Source organism: Anthonomus grandis, chromosome 17 (genome assembly GCF_022605725.1).
Source record: "Anthonomus grandis grandis chromosome 17, icAntGran1.3, whole genome shotgun sequence".
In the NCBI taxonomy this organism is placed as follows: Eukaryota; Metazoa; Arthropoda; class Insecta; order Coleoptera; family Curculionidae; genus Anthonomus; species Anthonomus grandis.
The window spans coordinates 11,988,053-12,004,854 of NC_065562.1; the positions used below are offsets into that span (position 1 = coordinate 11,988,053).

The 16,802-nt window shown below is 25.3% G+C and overlaps 1 protein-coding gene across 2 annotated transcripts in view; it reads right to left on the reverse strand.

Annotated features, from left to right (window-relative positions):
• The window catches only part of LOC126746083 (uncharacterized), a 431,438-nt gene that overhangs the window by 75,467 nt on the left and 339,169 nt on the right, over nucleotides 1–16,802 (reverse strand). For both annotated transcript variants that reach the window (XM_050454188.1, XM_050454187.1), the window contains one exon: nucleotides 2,023–2,090. In XM_050454188.1, the coding sequence (XP_050310145.1) occupies nucleotides 2,023–2,090 (68 nt within the window). The remainder of the gene's footprint in view (nucleotides 1–2,022; nucleotides 2,091–16,802) is intronic.

Sequence of the window (16,802 nt, forward strand, 5' to 3'; positions counted from 1 at the left end):
CATTTAAAATTCTCTACTGTGCTCTTGTGCTTCTTTACCTAAAGTACGGATCTCGTATTTATTCCATATAATATGGAATTTGTATTAACAGCTTCAAATTGGCTGAGCAGGAGTTTTAAACTATGTAGCGTATAAGGTAAATATTTTAAATAATTATGAATATTTACAAATACTTAAATTACTGAATATGGCCCCTATTACAGTACCTCATCAAAGAAGGGATCTCTTAACCCTTTATAAAATTCAGCATAGTAGGGGATCAGCCTTAGAACATTAAAAGGCCTTTCAATGTTCTAAGAAATTTTTTTTAATGTTTTAGTGTTAAAAAAATTATTTGCATTTTCTATCAAGACCTATAAAATACAATATAAGTGTTCTCTATCCAAATCAACGTACTAATTATGGCTTAAATAAATTTCTCTCTAGAACCACCAAGATGAGTAATCAACATTCCAAAATTGACTTTTTCAGTTTGTTACATAATAGGTTAAGTTATTAATAGCTTTAATTGTTTCATTGATTGAAATTGTTATTGTTTTGCTAACTTTGTTTTCTTTCGAATATAATTCAATATTTACCTAATTAATATCGCACCGTCCTGATGTATTTATTCTTAATAATTTATTCTTATTCTTTAACCATTGTTAACTTTTGATTGTTAAATTAATGTATTTTGTAATTGGCACTGGCAATTGATTACAAAAAAAATTATGTGTAAGAGTTAAAAGAATTGGGTAGCTTCAGGTCACGCATAATGCTTATTTAAAACTTATAATAAATAGCTTCAAAAGTCTTTTTTATTTTAATTGTGCTACAAAAATGCATTGTTAAAATTAAAACTATGAATCACCATTGAATTCTTCCCATTGACACAATCTTGCATTTAAATTAAGTTACCTGAAAATATTCCTGGTGATTGATATGCAGCTGTTGACCACGAAAAAAGCATTTTATTACAAATTTTAAACCAAGTACTTTTCTATTTTGTAAAGCCATTTAACGATTTCGTTTTAAAATTACATTTAAAATGGCTAATGCATGGCCATTGACTAGGTATTACCACGCTATTCTTCACTATATTTGTCTAAAATATATGCTTGAGAGTGGAAAAAATTGAATAGTAATACATAGCTTCAAGCCACGCCTAATAATTTTATAAGATTACAAATATGAATAAAGAACCATTGTAAATGCTTCCTTCTATTCTGGATAGTCAATGAAATAACCATATTTTAAGCTTTAACAATTTATCTTGATTAATAAAAGATTATCGAGTTCTGTTCCAGGATGAAGTCAAATCATGATAGGAAAATGAAAGACCAAATTTACAAAAAACAGTTAATTTGATGCTAATTAATATCTTAAATTAATGTTTAATTATTAGTTGTTACGCTAATTAAAAAACATAAAGGAATGATAAAAGCAACGGTAAAAACCTGCGCCAAACAGAATTACCTATATATGACAATCAAACCTTGCACAGACACAATTTATCTATTATAAAAAATAATGATTCCCATAAATAGGTCTAGTTGTCAGAAATAAGTGGCATACACATATTTATAAAGACCACCATATATTTTTGAGATATCAGTACTGGTTCCTAAATAATCACAATATATGTGTGCCTGTAGCACCGTTATTTTCATTTAATTTTTCATCTTTAATATCCAGATTTTATCCTTAATCTTCTTACGGTTTTACCTTTAAATTCTTAGAGAATCGTCAGTTATCAGTGCCATTGTAAACGACTCCGTTGACATTATAAATGTTGTCGTTTTTCAGGAAGCAATCAAAGCAAATAATAACAGTAATTTATCAAATAGGCGTTCAGACATTCATTGTCACAACGTGACATTGAAAGATGATGTCGCGTAGGGACTATTCACGAGTTTTGCTTTGCTTTCCTAATTGAACGTAACCACTGACTAAAAGATTTTTTGTCGTAACAAATGTAAAAAATACGTATTATTTGCATAACTTTTAAAAGCACGATATACCATTTTTGTTATATATACTTACTTTCTTTGTACTGCAAGACATTTTTGTGTTTCTCATGAATAACGACGCATCTGTAGCAAGCTCTTTTTCTGAAAAAAAAAGAAGCTTATATTAATATTTTATTCAAGGTAAAGTTTATTTTGGAAATTGCCCCTGTACCTTTTAAAAATCTATTTATAAGCTTTATGGATAAAAAAACCTGGATATGGGTATATTAAATATTTATGATGTCGAAGTGGAAAATTTCATGTCAATTTTCGTTGTTTTATAGGCTTTTTTCAATAAAGGAAATTGCGTTTTTATGTTTGTATGTAGCGTCAAAGCTTTTTAGTAATTACTAATTTACAAAAGTTAATAATGCTTTTTATTAAGAACCTTATAGATTATTAAAAAGTAATAAGAGATAATTATAAAGTAATAAGATAATAATTTCAACAAGATTTTTTTAGGTCTTTATTTTAGGTCTTTTAATACATTTTATAAATTTGTATATATAAACTATTCTCTAAAAATTGCTCTATAAACAATAAAAAAATACAGTATAGTCTTTATTAAAATTACATTTTTAACTAATTTTAATCTAAAAAATATATTTTTAGTCATAGTTTTTAAAATCATGGAGACCAGTAACTCGTTTAAATCATGTTCATTTATGTTATGCATAAACTTTTATTAAATTATTATTAACAAGCAAGCGAGGCAGAAAAAGTCGAGGATGGTGTTAATTAACACGTGTTTCTATTTATTGACTACTTCAGGATAAGAAGACAAGAAATTTTCAAACTAAAGCAATGCATCAGAAGTAGGAGAAATAGCTGATTTGTATGTATTTATCCTATAATAATTCACTTAAAAGAAATCAGAATTTTATTTGTTTAAATAGTTTAGGTTAAAAATAGGAATATTTCTATATGTATTATATCTTATAAAAATATAGTTTTATACATTTATTTAAATCGTCTATAAAGATGCAAATAAATAAAAATAAATGTTAAGTATACGGGTTATTATTAATTGAAAAAAAAAAAACAAATATAATTATATTATAAAATTTATAATGCATAATAATAATAATACGTTCGCGGACAGCCCTGCTACAGCCGTCATGCGTATTGTGACAGACCGGCTATGACAGTAATTTTTAAATTTTTGCTAGGATGGCTAAAGCTGGCCCAAATTACATGTTATTCTTATGGCGGTGAATCAAGTGTGTCCCAGTAAACAGAGAAAAGTGCAGCGATAGGATGCTCGCTTTGTTGTTACGTCGCTTTCGTACCATGTAGTATTATTGGTGCTTGCTATAGGGGTTCCTTTTTTATGTAATGTTTTCTGGTATACTTTACCAAAGAATTTTAAAATGTTGTTTTTTTGTTTTTTTTATTTAGATCCAATTTAATTAGGCCAATAAACGTGTTTATGTTCATTATTGTGTTGAAATTAATTTTTTCTTCCTTTTTTTATTATGACGGTGATAGGAGGTCTGTCTCACCAAACAGACCTAGTTCATAACCGTCTTCTATTTTTAGAGAAAAAAAAACACAAACAAAATAGACTTATCTTTCAATATTTCTTTAAATTTTTACCACAATGAATTGAACTACGCAAAAAAGGAGGTGATTTTTTTTTACGACTTTTACGTTGGCATTGTTCGCGATTGTGTTAAGCACCTATCGAGTATCTTAAACCTAGGACCATTTAACTATCCCTAGTTACTTTTCTTTTAAATAATATTTTTCTTTAAACAAAATACTAATAAGAAAAATCAAAAACTACTACGCTCACTGCTTCTGTTTTAAAGAAATATTTCAAAAAACTTGTCTTTTAACCATCTGTAATCAATTTCAATTAATTTAATTATTTAGGTTACTAATGGGGTAAAGAATATTGTAGAAGTTTTATGAGTGTACGTACATACTTTTGTTATTTAATTAAATCAGTTATTTTTTTTATATTTACCAAAAATGAAAATTTATTTGTATAATAAATATTTAATTTTTTATAATAAATAAAGTTATATTATTTTTCGAAAAAAATCAATTAAAATCCCCTTTTCCTACTCAATTACTGCTAAAAACTGCATAACTTAAATAGATACAATCCTTGTTTTTATATTTTATTACAATTTTATATCGAAGTTAAAAAATAGTTACATTTTCATAATAACGTTATGGTGGTATCAAATTAAGTTATGCCTAACATTTTTTGGACTTAAACTAGATATTACTGAAATCTAACATATTTCCTGAATTATATGAATAAAGCAAAATAGTCTTCCTTTATAAATATTTACTTTAGTCTTATTATTACAATACATAATACTTGTATATATACAATCCACTTTTATGCTATGCATGAACTTTTATTAAATTATTTTTTTTCCAAAAAAGTAAATATATGGGCTATTTAGCAAGTAAAAGAGGCAGTAGTGTGTCAGGAAGGTGTAAACTTATACGTATTTTCATTTATTAATTTTTTCTATATAATACTAATTAATATTTATTACTAATACTTCTATTTAATACTATCACTTATAGTATTGAATATTTATCGTATAGAATCGTTCACAAAGATGTAAGCAAATAATAATAAGTGAAGTTCTATTTATTGGTTACAATTTTTTATGAAAAACAATCATACTTTATTATTATTATTAAATTTAGTTTCACAGATTAGTCCATAATTTATTTAATAAAATGTAGAGTGCCTTTTAATCTTAAATGTATTTGTTTCTTAGTATTAAAATTAATTTTAATATTTAAGTATTATTTTCCAAAACAAAAATTGAAATGTATTACTTTAAACAAACAGGTCATCCTGTAAACTAAATTTCATCAACAACATATTTTATTATTAATAATTAACATTCAATAATTAAACTCATTTTTTGCATCGGTGTCCAATTTCATTTAGCAAAAATTTATAACCTAGAAGGAAGGAAGAAATCTGTGTATAAATTATAGAAAAAAAAATAGGAATTTAATGTAAAAATCTAGAACACATGCCTATTTGAATTATGCATGAAACGAAAAATTATCATTGCTTGCAGTAAAGAATATAATTTCCGCAATATGCAGCAAGTAGAGAGACATAAAAAATAAGCACTGCACTTATCAATATGGGTTACTAACTATTGGTTTCTTCGGAGTAATGAAACAAAGAAATTAAAAAAGTTAATTCAAAAGATCACGAATTGTAGCAACCAAATATTTCAAAAGCGTAGCTATAGTTTCATTTGAAAACAAAAAATAAAACATCTTATTAAGCATTTTAGCCCTAAACTAAATTTTGTAACTAAATTTCCAAAAACTTTGGAAATGGTATTTAAAAAACATTTTAGCTAATAATTCTTTATATTTGAGGTACCAGACTTATGGATGGGAATTACATAACTCATTTTAGAAATGTTTCAAAAATTACCTGTTCTTAAAATCTAAATATATATTATAAGATATAAAAATCTAGAAAGGTTAAAGCAACAATGTTGTTAGGCCCAGGACCTTTGTAAGGGTCAAGTCTTTCTACTTTTGTGTCAACATCTGAGATTGAAATAGAAACACTGCTTAAGTTGTGAGAATTGAAATTATTTGTAGGGTATGTGAAATGGCAAATGTTGATATATAATGATTATTTATAAGCAGTCTTTTTGTGAATAATGTATAAATTAAGATTCTGTTAAAACCATCTAGAGAAGTTCCTACTGACAATTTTTTAACTGCTACAAACATATCGAAGATATCATAAAAAATATTTAACATTTCTTAATGGTTTTTTGGATAAGAGGTTGTCCCACGGTACAGATCCAAGATGTTCATTTATGATGGTAAAATCTATTGCTTTGAAATCATAATAGCAGATAGTTCCTTGTGGATTATTATTGTTGCAGTTGCACAATAATATTTTAAACTACAGTGAAGGATAGTTAATATCTATAGGAACCAAGTACTCGCCAACAACTGGTTTGAAGACATAATTTTTCGATTGTGCAAACCTAGGATAATATTGTTTATATTTAAAATGTTATTAGGCTGAAATAAGTTGTACAACGAACAAGCTTTAGATATGTGCATAATTCCATTAAATTCATTTAGTGGCACATTGTTGTTGTCGGTTGGACAAATAGTAGTTTAGAGGAAAAACTAAGAATAACTTTAAAAATTCTGAGCTTGTAAAGTAAACAAACTACCATAAACATTTTTTTAAGTGGGCAAGGGTAAAACATTACTAAAATCTAGCATAATTTTTATGCTATAACATTTTAAACAAAGAAAACCAAAGAAACTATGTTGAAAGAAATACAGAATTGAAAATATATATCAGTCCTTTCTTTGCAAATAAATAAATGATCACAGTACCCTATGATGCCAAGAAACTGTGGTATCATCTGCAACTAAAACCAACTGGTCGCAAAATTGTGGAAAGTTTAAGGCCTTGATGTGAAGTAGGAATAAAAGAGGCCCCGACACAGATCCTTGTGAGACACCAAATTTAGGTTTTCTTCATCTAGACAAAGATCCACTTACTGCAACTTTCTGAGTATAGTGAATCTGATAAGCCCTGAGAGTAATGCTGCAGAGCAATATCTCAACACAATCAGGAGAACCAAACGCTTTTGACAGATCACAGAGCACTGCACCCATCGTCATTCTAGCATCAATAAATACATAAATACCTTTCAAAAATAAATAAAGCATCGAGAGTAGGTACCTTTGGTTTTTTCGAAATTCAGAAAGAGACAAAAAAGTAATAGTTCTGGCATTCGTCAGTGTCTCTAATACCTTAGAGAGTAATGATAGAATTGAGATTGGACAATAGTTCCGAACTTGATTTAAATTACTGCCTATATGCAGGGGAATAACCAATGCCCTCTTCAAATGCACAAGAAATCTGTCAGTATGTCAGGAGGAATTCATGACATAGGCCAAAACAAAAATAATTTCACACAAACACCATCAAATTCCAAATATTTGTGGTTTTTATTGTTAAAAGTGGTCTTCCCTTGTAAATACTTATAAAGGAAGTATTATTATAATACGTAATATTTCTATACACAGAATTTAAATATGACATTTTATCAATTTATTTGTACTATGATCTAGACAAACCGTATGGTGTCAAATAAATATCTGAACTTTCCTACAGGAGAACACAACTTTTCCAACTCCGACACAAGCCCAATCTCTGGCTTACTTCCAGAATCGACTTTCATAAACCTCTTTCAAGGACACTCCGGGTCGTCTCGCGAAAAGTAAATTCATAGGCCCGAGTGTCTCGAACGGTATCACTCTTCAATATTTTTTCCATAACAGTATTGCGGGATATATGATGGGTCTGATCATAAATCTCGCAGTAAAATAGTTTATTGTTTTCCTCGTGCCAACTAGGTCAAACGATAAGCACTTTCGTTGGCTCTGTGGTATTATTGTTTAATCAAATTTTAAATTTAAAATTGAATATGCCATTAAAAATATCCGAGCTGTCTAAATATTCATCATTTTGCGTTTTCCCGAACAATATTTCATGAAAGACTTGTGGGGGCGCGCGCGGTTTGGGAAAACTGCCAATAATTGAATTTTTCCTCGGCCCGAATGGAAACTTCATACTTTTTAGCATGCGACCCTAATTTACCTTGCGGGCGTAAATTTCGAGTTTTATAACTTGTCAAAAGGAAATTGATTTATCTCAATATTATTTTCGAGCGCTTTTAAAGAAAGAGCCCGGCGGTATTGGTATAAGGACTATATAATATTATTTGTGAGTCAGAAAGCTTTTTATATTATTTTGTTGATAAAAGTTAATTTAGTTTTAACTTAAGGTAGGGTAGATTTTTAATAAATTACATTTAAAATCAAATATACAAATATGATTATTTTAAGCATCTACGATATGAAACAGTATATATTTTATAATTATTCTATATAAAATAGGCTAAGAATTAAAGATTTTAAAAGAATATTAAGCATCGATTAATATTCAGTTAAGTTATGCACGAAAGACTTTTAATATTTAAATTTTATCTTAGACGAAAAAGTATTTTATAATATTATGCATTACCTAAGTGAATGGTTATAATATTTATGTTATATCATTTATTTAAACTTAACTTAATTTTGTATTTTAGACTTATGGGATATTTTATTGAAAACTACAAAATTTTGACAAAATTGGTTTTAACTTCCGGATGAAAATGTATTTAATTTTGTTTCCATGTATTAGCTTTAATTTAAATAATTTTTATAATATAAGTTCTTTCTTTGATTTCTTAAATAGATTATTATTATTATAATTATTTAAATAAATTTAGCAAAATATTTTTTTTGATAGTAATAAAGCTAATTAAACAAGTAATTCTAATTAAGCATTGTACTAACACATACATTATTCTCGTTTAGCAATTGTTTTACTAAAATTGCTTAATTTAAATAAAATATCTAATAAATCGTTAGCCTAATTGAAATATTGAATTATGATAATAACTAATAAGGAATCTTTTTAAAAAAATATTATTTTAACTTACATAAGTTAAAATAATATTTTTTTAATAAGATGATATGTTTCAAAGTTATTTAATCTTATTTTTAGTATATTATGTAATTTAATTTTTTATAACGTTTCTATTATTGACAATCGTCTCCATTTGAGGTAAGCATACAACTTTCAACCATGCTAACGTAATAAATAACTTTTCCAATTATAAATTTATTAATTTTAAATTCATAGAAATACAAATAACAAATAACGGAGTTTGCAACTTTAATTAATAAATTTTCAGTTTTAATTGGCTTTATATTTATAATGTATTCTTAATTTTTTTTTCATTTAAATTATAAATGTATGCAAGCAATATTAGGAAATGCAATTAGAATTTTACATGTACTTTTAATTATTTATTACTTTTCTGTTACTTGGATAGTATTAATATATTATATTAATAGTGTCCAAGTTACAGAAAAGTAGTATAAAATATAAAATAATATATAAAAACCAAAATATGAAATTTACAAAAATTATTTGCAATTTTGTTGAATAAATTGTTCTCTAAATAACTTTATTTTATAATCAAAGAAACTCGGTTAATTTATTAAATTTATTAATTTTTTTTTTAATTTACAAAATATTACACAATAGTAAAATGCAATATGTAATTAAAAAAAATCGAAAATTACACTATTTTATAATAATATAAATAGACAAAAATAAGAGTTCTAGGTATTTTATTTGAGAAACAAAGGATTATGTTTAGTATCTATGTCTTTATTGTTAATTTAAGATAATACCTACTAGCCACTTATATCTGTTATTAAATAAAAGTGTTTAGAGACGTTCACAATTACCATACTAGAAATTATACAATCCTTATCCTTGATAGATACTGCGCTACTCAGCTATGTTATGCTAAATTCTGTAACCTACAAGGGGCTTATTGAATTTAATAAGTTGCAGGTGAAATCATAATATACGATAATTTAAACCAGATTAGAAGGCTATTGAGAAAATTTATTAGTATGTGAATGTATAATCTAATTTTTTAATAAATCATAAATATTTTTGGCTTTTATGTGACCATCAGTCCAAATTTTAACGGATTAGAATAAACGAAATTCGTGTCCAGTTAAATTATGCATATTCCTTTCAGATAATAAATGTTGCCTCGGAATAAGGCTTGCCTTTAATTAATTCTCCACTGTTTGCATTAATAATGTTGAGGTAATAAACCACTTACCTAATTATTATTTCGTGTATATTAAGCTTATTCTAAAATCATAGAATAGCTCAGTAAAATTAAAAATTCTTTAAGAAATACTTGGAGCAAGCAATTTTTTGCCCATAAAATTTTATTATATAATATTCTTTCAGAGATGTTAAAAGCCACTTTTTTGACTAAAATGTTATTAAGCTTTAATTCGTAATTAAATTAAATTAAATTAAACGTAATTCTAATTTAGTTTAAGATCATTGATACGCTTTAATCTTTTTAAATTTCTTAAAACTTAAAACAAGTGTAATATTTGCTTATAAATGGTAATCCCAATTGTTGTATTTAGACAACTCATATTTATTGGATTACTAAAAGTATAAAAGATTAATGTAATATCTACCTATTTCTATGAAATTTTAAATCAATATGATAATAATTTTTTCTATTTTAACAAAATTATAATAAGATTGAGAACTCGAAATCATGTCTTGTCTTGTCTGTCATAAATTTATGCATAAAACATTGAGATAATAGATTAGGCCTTTAAATAAGATTTGTCGTAAAATACTTTTCTCTTATTTACATTAATTAATGTTGTATTAACAAATAACAAAACAATTTGTTGCTTTATTAGTTAATATTTTTTGCTCAATTACATATATATGTGTATGTATGAATTTTTATGAAGACTCAAGATTTTAAGTACACAGAGTTTTAATCTCATTAACATAATAAATTAAAACCATATTTTACAATATAAATAATATTAAATTCGATATGATGCAATATTAGTTTTAACAAGATACTGACATCAAGAATGGTCTCCATTTAAGTTATGCATAGCATAAAAGATTTAAATTATATATTAAACTTCAAACAAAAATTTGTTTTTATTTATTTTTTAAATAATTAATAAATTATAATAAGTAACTTGTCCAATTAGCATGTATTTTGAAGTATATATTAATTTTAGAGATAACACTTGAATTTGTTGTAATATTATTGTTTTATGTTTTTGGCTCGGTTTAAGTAAACTTAAATTTAATATTAATTTCTTTAAAAAAATTTAACATTAAAATTATATAGAGAGTTTTGGTCGTACGAAAATAAAAAATTACTTGATAATAGTAATAATTATATTTAATAAACGATCGTTAATTCAATAAAAGGCTAAATTCATTTTTGACATTTCCACAAAATTTTCCAATGTTTGTATTAGTAATATTAAGGTAATAAACCACTTACCTAATGATTATTTCGTGTATTTTAGGCTTAATGTAAATTTATATAATAGCTTAGGAAAATAAAAAACTATCCATAAAATAAGTGGGGTAAGTAATTTTTGTACGTAATTTTATTAATATTCTACCCGAAAAACTGGTTTTTCAACTAAAATGTCAAGGAGAATATTCTTTATTATTAACCTAATAAGTTTTTTTTAATTTTATTTGTATTTTTTTACATTTAGAAATTTATATCCGATACTTTGTTAAATTAAAAAATGTGTTTATTACTTTGTATGTTGTAAAATCACGTAGTTTAATTTACGAAATCATTGCATCTATTTTAATAAAAATTGAAGATTCTTACAATTTTTAAACAGACATTGGTGCTCATCTATAGGGCAACAAATTTTACAAAGTTACAGAACTGGAACTCACATAATAGATTAAATCTTTAAATAGGATGCGTTCTTTATTAATTTTCTCTTATTTATATTAATGAATATTTGACTAACTAATAACAAACTAATCTGTTACTTTCCTAATTAATATTTTTGGCTCAATTAAGTTTATTGACTATTTTTTTGAATAAACCTAACATTAAAATTTTAGTCTCAGGGAAATAACGCATAAAGATATTATAAATATAAATATTTATTGAACGATACTAAATTCCATATGATGCAATATTCATTTTTGTTTTCTTTGCAAAATTTTATCAAGTCGAAAATGGTCTTCATTTAAATTATGCATAACTATTTTAGATATTGAATTAAACTTCTTAATAATATTTGTTTTGCAATTAAATTTGTTTGCTTATAATAACGATGTTAAGGTAATAAACAACTTTCCTAATTGCTATTCGTTTTGAGGAATATTTGAAATTTATAAATATTGGCTTAACATATAACAAACGAGTTTATTACTTTATTATTAAATAAAATTTGTTCAATTAAATTTACAAACCGCTTTATTATTATTTATGTTCGATATTTATAGATAAAAGTGTTATTTTTCTTAGGATATTGGAGGCTAATATAACATTTTCTTCCTATAATATAGGAATCATGAAATATGTAGGAATCATAAATAAGTTATGCATGGAATTTGCAGGTAATATAATTTGCTTTAATCTAATATCTGGTCTTAGCTAATATTTATACCTATTTATTTAAAGTCTAAAATTAAAATTAAAAGACACATAAACACCCATTATTAAACACCAAAAGAACAAGACACCTTTGAAAATAAATAATCATTTGCTTTTATCAAAAACCTTTAAATCTGTAGAGACTCTTGCCCTAACAAAAAAAACCTGCCTAAAAAGTTTTAAGGTAAAGATACAAAAAATTAAGTACAAAATCCCTAAGAGACTCAATATTTAATTTGAATAAAGTCACAAAGGAGCTTAAAGGTGTTACACTTAAAAATTTGTAATTTAACTTCCTCAAAGTTTAAATGCCCCAAAAATAAACAACCACAAAAAAGCCAAAATTAAAAAAGAAAACCTTTTCTAATCAACATAATAAAAATGCGTGGCATTCCCAACGGTTTATTTGGCCCGGGAAAAAAAGAAATGAAGATAATTGAAATCCGGCGGCGGAATGTGGTTCGTTCGTTTTCCAATCTATTTTCCGACAAGTAAGTTGGACGAATCACCGCGAGGCGGCGCGACTTCTTAGGCGGATTTCACAAAAGGCGGCAAGAGATTTTCTAATTCGAACACTTTTCACGTGATTGATCGATGTCTTGGGACCGATTCCGTGTCGCTCCCTTAAAACTTATTCTGTCTGTTTTTTTTTTATGGTTAGTTGAAATCTCGAGTGTGTAAGGAACGACGTTATCGATCATTAACAAAAGCTGGAAAAATATCTTCTAGAATGTTTTTTTTTATAATTACGATACATTGTTGGTAGATCTAGTATACAAACCAACCCAAAATAGTGCAGATAAAATGATCAAGAGCGGATATGTATAAGGGAAACACAAATCTTGAAGAAGATTTTCACTTAGATAATCCTTGACTATTTTCCAAGAGCAGGCAGTAAAACGTGAAGAAATAAATGGGATTGAAAGATGACCAAAGGACCTAAGATCATAAGGACCATCCAAAATATCGAATGCTAGTTTTGAAGTGATGCAGCAAGAATTATCCTGATAATTTTAATCAAAGAGAATCTATTTGGGTGTTAAAACATAATGGAGTATAACTAGGTTCTACCTGTTTTACCTCGTACCTTACTTGAAACAACTTTTAATAAATTCACTGTTATAATATTATATTAATATTCATGGCATCTTTTCTCTTTTACTTACTTCGCAATTCCATACTATATTAAATTTTCCTATCAATTTTCCAACCAAGAATATGCAGACATAATTTTTGTACATGGTTTTTACGACAGAAATGAAAGAGTTGCTGCTCGCGAATATCAAATAAGGTTGGCTGGTAAAAGATGTCTAAGCCATCAAGCGATTTTACATTTATTTTTATTTCTATATGACTAAAGGCCTTTTTACATATAAAATATTGATTGGCATCTAAAGAACTTAGAAAGAAAGATGTTTTAAATCTGGTATAAGAAAATCGAATGTTTTAAAAAAATCATTTTAAGACTAAGAATTCATGTGATGTTAATTACTAATAAATTACTGATCTTCAAGTATAGTTTTTTTTATAATTCACACGCAAACTTATTGTAGAATATTTATTTTTTTTTTTTTAGTTTTTTAATAGAAAAATATCTTAAATACTCTTAATTTCTTGCCTTGAAAGAGCAATGGGTGGAAGAATTAAATTGAAAATAATTTGAGAAAATTGCTTTTTTTGTATCTAAATTCTTAAAAGTATTTCTTGTTTGGAATTTATTTTTCAAAGTTTGTTTTTAATAAAATATTCTAAATAACCTAGAGCCAATTTAATATTAAAATAAGTTTCTTATTTCCTCTTTTTCAAAAAATTTTTAAATTCAATTCATTTGAAAATTAAAAAAAAAAAAGAAATTCGGAAAAACAACTATTAATTAAAGTTATATTTTTTTAATATTAATTCTAGAGGCTATAAAATTATTTAAGAAACCAAATATCATCGAATTTTATAATAAATAAATTTAATATTAATTAATTTTTGCAATATAGGTTAATTTAAAAAAGGAGTAAGGCAAATTTTTAAGCATCTTTTAATTAATTTACTAATAGAACTAGTGAATGCAATTGGTTATAGTAGTTACTGTTACCTGTAGTTACATAGTTCCTTCTTATATAAATATGAAACCGAAATAACTTTAGTAGATTATAGCATTGACGTTATAGCAATATGAATTTATTATACAATAAAAAACATTAAAAAAAATATAATTTTTAAAGCTTCTAAATTAGAACATTAATTAAAATTGCGATTTAATAATACCTCTGCAAGTAAGCTAAACACCTCCCAAATTTTTAATTTATTTTTCAAAATTTCAAAGTCAATATTTTATCTAACAGATTTATAAAATAAAATTTGATTAACATTTACAATTATAATCAGAAAATTAAAAAAAGAAATTAAAGTTCAGGATTACTAAAAGAACATTTAGACTTTTATTCTACTTTAACGTAAATTATTATAAAAGTTCCATAATGTTATGTATAAGGGCGACATTCGCGTAATATCAAAACATAAAAATTATTTTTTTTTAATTATAATTAAAAATACTAAAAATTAAAGAAGCTTCAAACTCAAAATATAAATGAAAATAATTATTTGAGTTTAATAAAGAAAAATTGCAAATTGATTGAAAAAATTTAATATAAAAATTTTAATTTGACTTATTAAAAAAAATGATCTTGGGTACTTTTTTCTAAAAAGAAAATTAAATAGGCTATAATAATTAATTAAAAAAAAATAAAACAATTAATTTTTTTTTTTTTTTTAATTATTTTATTTAATGTAGTTTACATTTAAACTAAAGACTTTTGATTGATAAAGAAAAAATGTAATTTAAGTAATGGTAATCTTAATTTTAATCATTTTCAACTTTTTTTAAAAATTCATTGTTGTTACTTTTAGGAAAAAGATAAAATAAAAAAAAGAAAAAGACTTTTAAATACAAAGCAAGATGGAGTATTTATTTAAAAGCTTTAATACTATTTTCGATTATTGGTATAACTTATATTTTATATTATTAAAAAAATATATAAATAATATTAAAAATATTCTAGTTTTTTTTCTTTATTTCAAAGTTTTGCTAAGCAATTTATCAAATTTTTTATAAATATTATATTATAAAACTAAAAAATTAACTTTTTACGATACACGATACATTACATAATATTTCTGAATTGTAAGAGAATATTGTCCTCGGAACACTAGCTATAACATAGTAATTATTAATTTGATATCAAACCAAACATGAATTTGCTTCTATGACTTGTATTTGCAAGTTCTAATAATGGATTATATATTTTATTAAAGGTAAATATTCGCCCTTATAGACACAGCGATATTACTATTCCATATTATACTGAATTACTTAATTTAATAACCAGATTCCACTTCTACTTATTAATATTATAGTTATTCTTGAGGTATGAGACATTAAGGTAATTAACGTAATTGGTCAGGATTTATTATGGAATTTAAAAGAATATATTTAATAATAACTAAATAAGTTGTTTGTTAATATAACCAGCGATATTAGTATTTTTTTATAAAAAAAAAGTAAATTCGAAACCCATTTCCATGAACAAACCTTTCACTAGTTTCCCAAAAGCTTTTTATTACTGGTTTTGAAGGCTAAAAAACCAAAACCGCTATATTTTATTGCTGTTTTTGAACATTTTTGAATAGGTTTCGGTAAATAAAGCTGAATAAAAATTTAATTAGGAGGCCCATTTGAACCGTTATAGCTGAAAAAGCTCAATATTAAAATGCTACTGTATAGGAAAAATTTTTTTTTTATAGTGTTTGCAATGAATCGTGTGGTTTTTTTTTTTCAAATTACGAGTAATGGTGTAAAGGCATAAATCCATTATTTTAAGCGTTTATTTATCGATTTAGTAAATATTTAAAATTAGTAATATAACCCAACACTATATTTAAAGTAGTCAGATGATATCGGATATTCAAAGTTTTGATATTATAGCAAATAAAATTAAAATATTATGTAGCAAGTATACATTTTTTAGAATATTTTATGAATTTTTATTTATTCTCTAAGTTACTTTTGTAAAAATTATAATTTTTGATCCAACCACTGGTCAAGTTTTTTATTGGCTGCTTTTTATCTGATCGTAAACTTTTAGCATTAATTTTTCAATATAGCACAATTTTTCACCTCCCAAAACTACCCTGTAACTACATAAGTGGAGAATTAATTTTTTCTGTGCAATTTAAGTCCCTTTTCTATTTCTTACTATTAGGCGTTAAGTAGTTTTTTTCTATTTAATTTAGTATAATTAGCCTAGACTAATAGTTGCGCATATTTATACAATGTGCCCCGAAGTAATTCAAGTTTGACTAAGGTGTGAAAAAAATGGTTTAAGATTTATTTCTCTCATAATAAAGAATAAACATCCATTTTATACAAAAAAATATGAAAATTTGTTAAACATATGTACCTATTAAAATAAATCGGTTATTTGAACAATTGCGTTGGCATCTTTCCAAATATCAAATATGCCATACTCCCGATCATACTGTTGCCTTGATTTAACTGGCAAAAGATTTTCGGTCGCTTTTATGGCCTTTTCTCTTATAGTTTGTGGAATTTTAAGCAAATATTTAAACAAAAAATGCCAACTGACAGAAACATCAAAGTCAAACTTAAATAATCACTGCAAGTCACTTGATAAATTTCTGTAGGTACATACCTACCTGTACAAGTAGACCCTATTTTTTA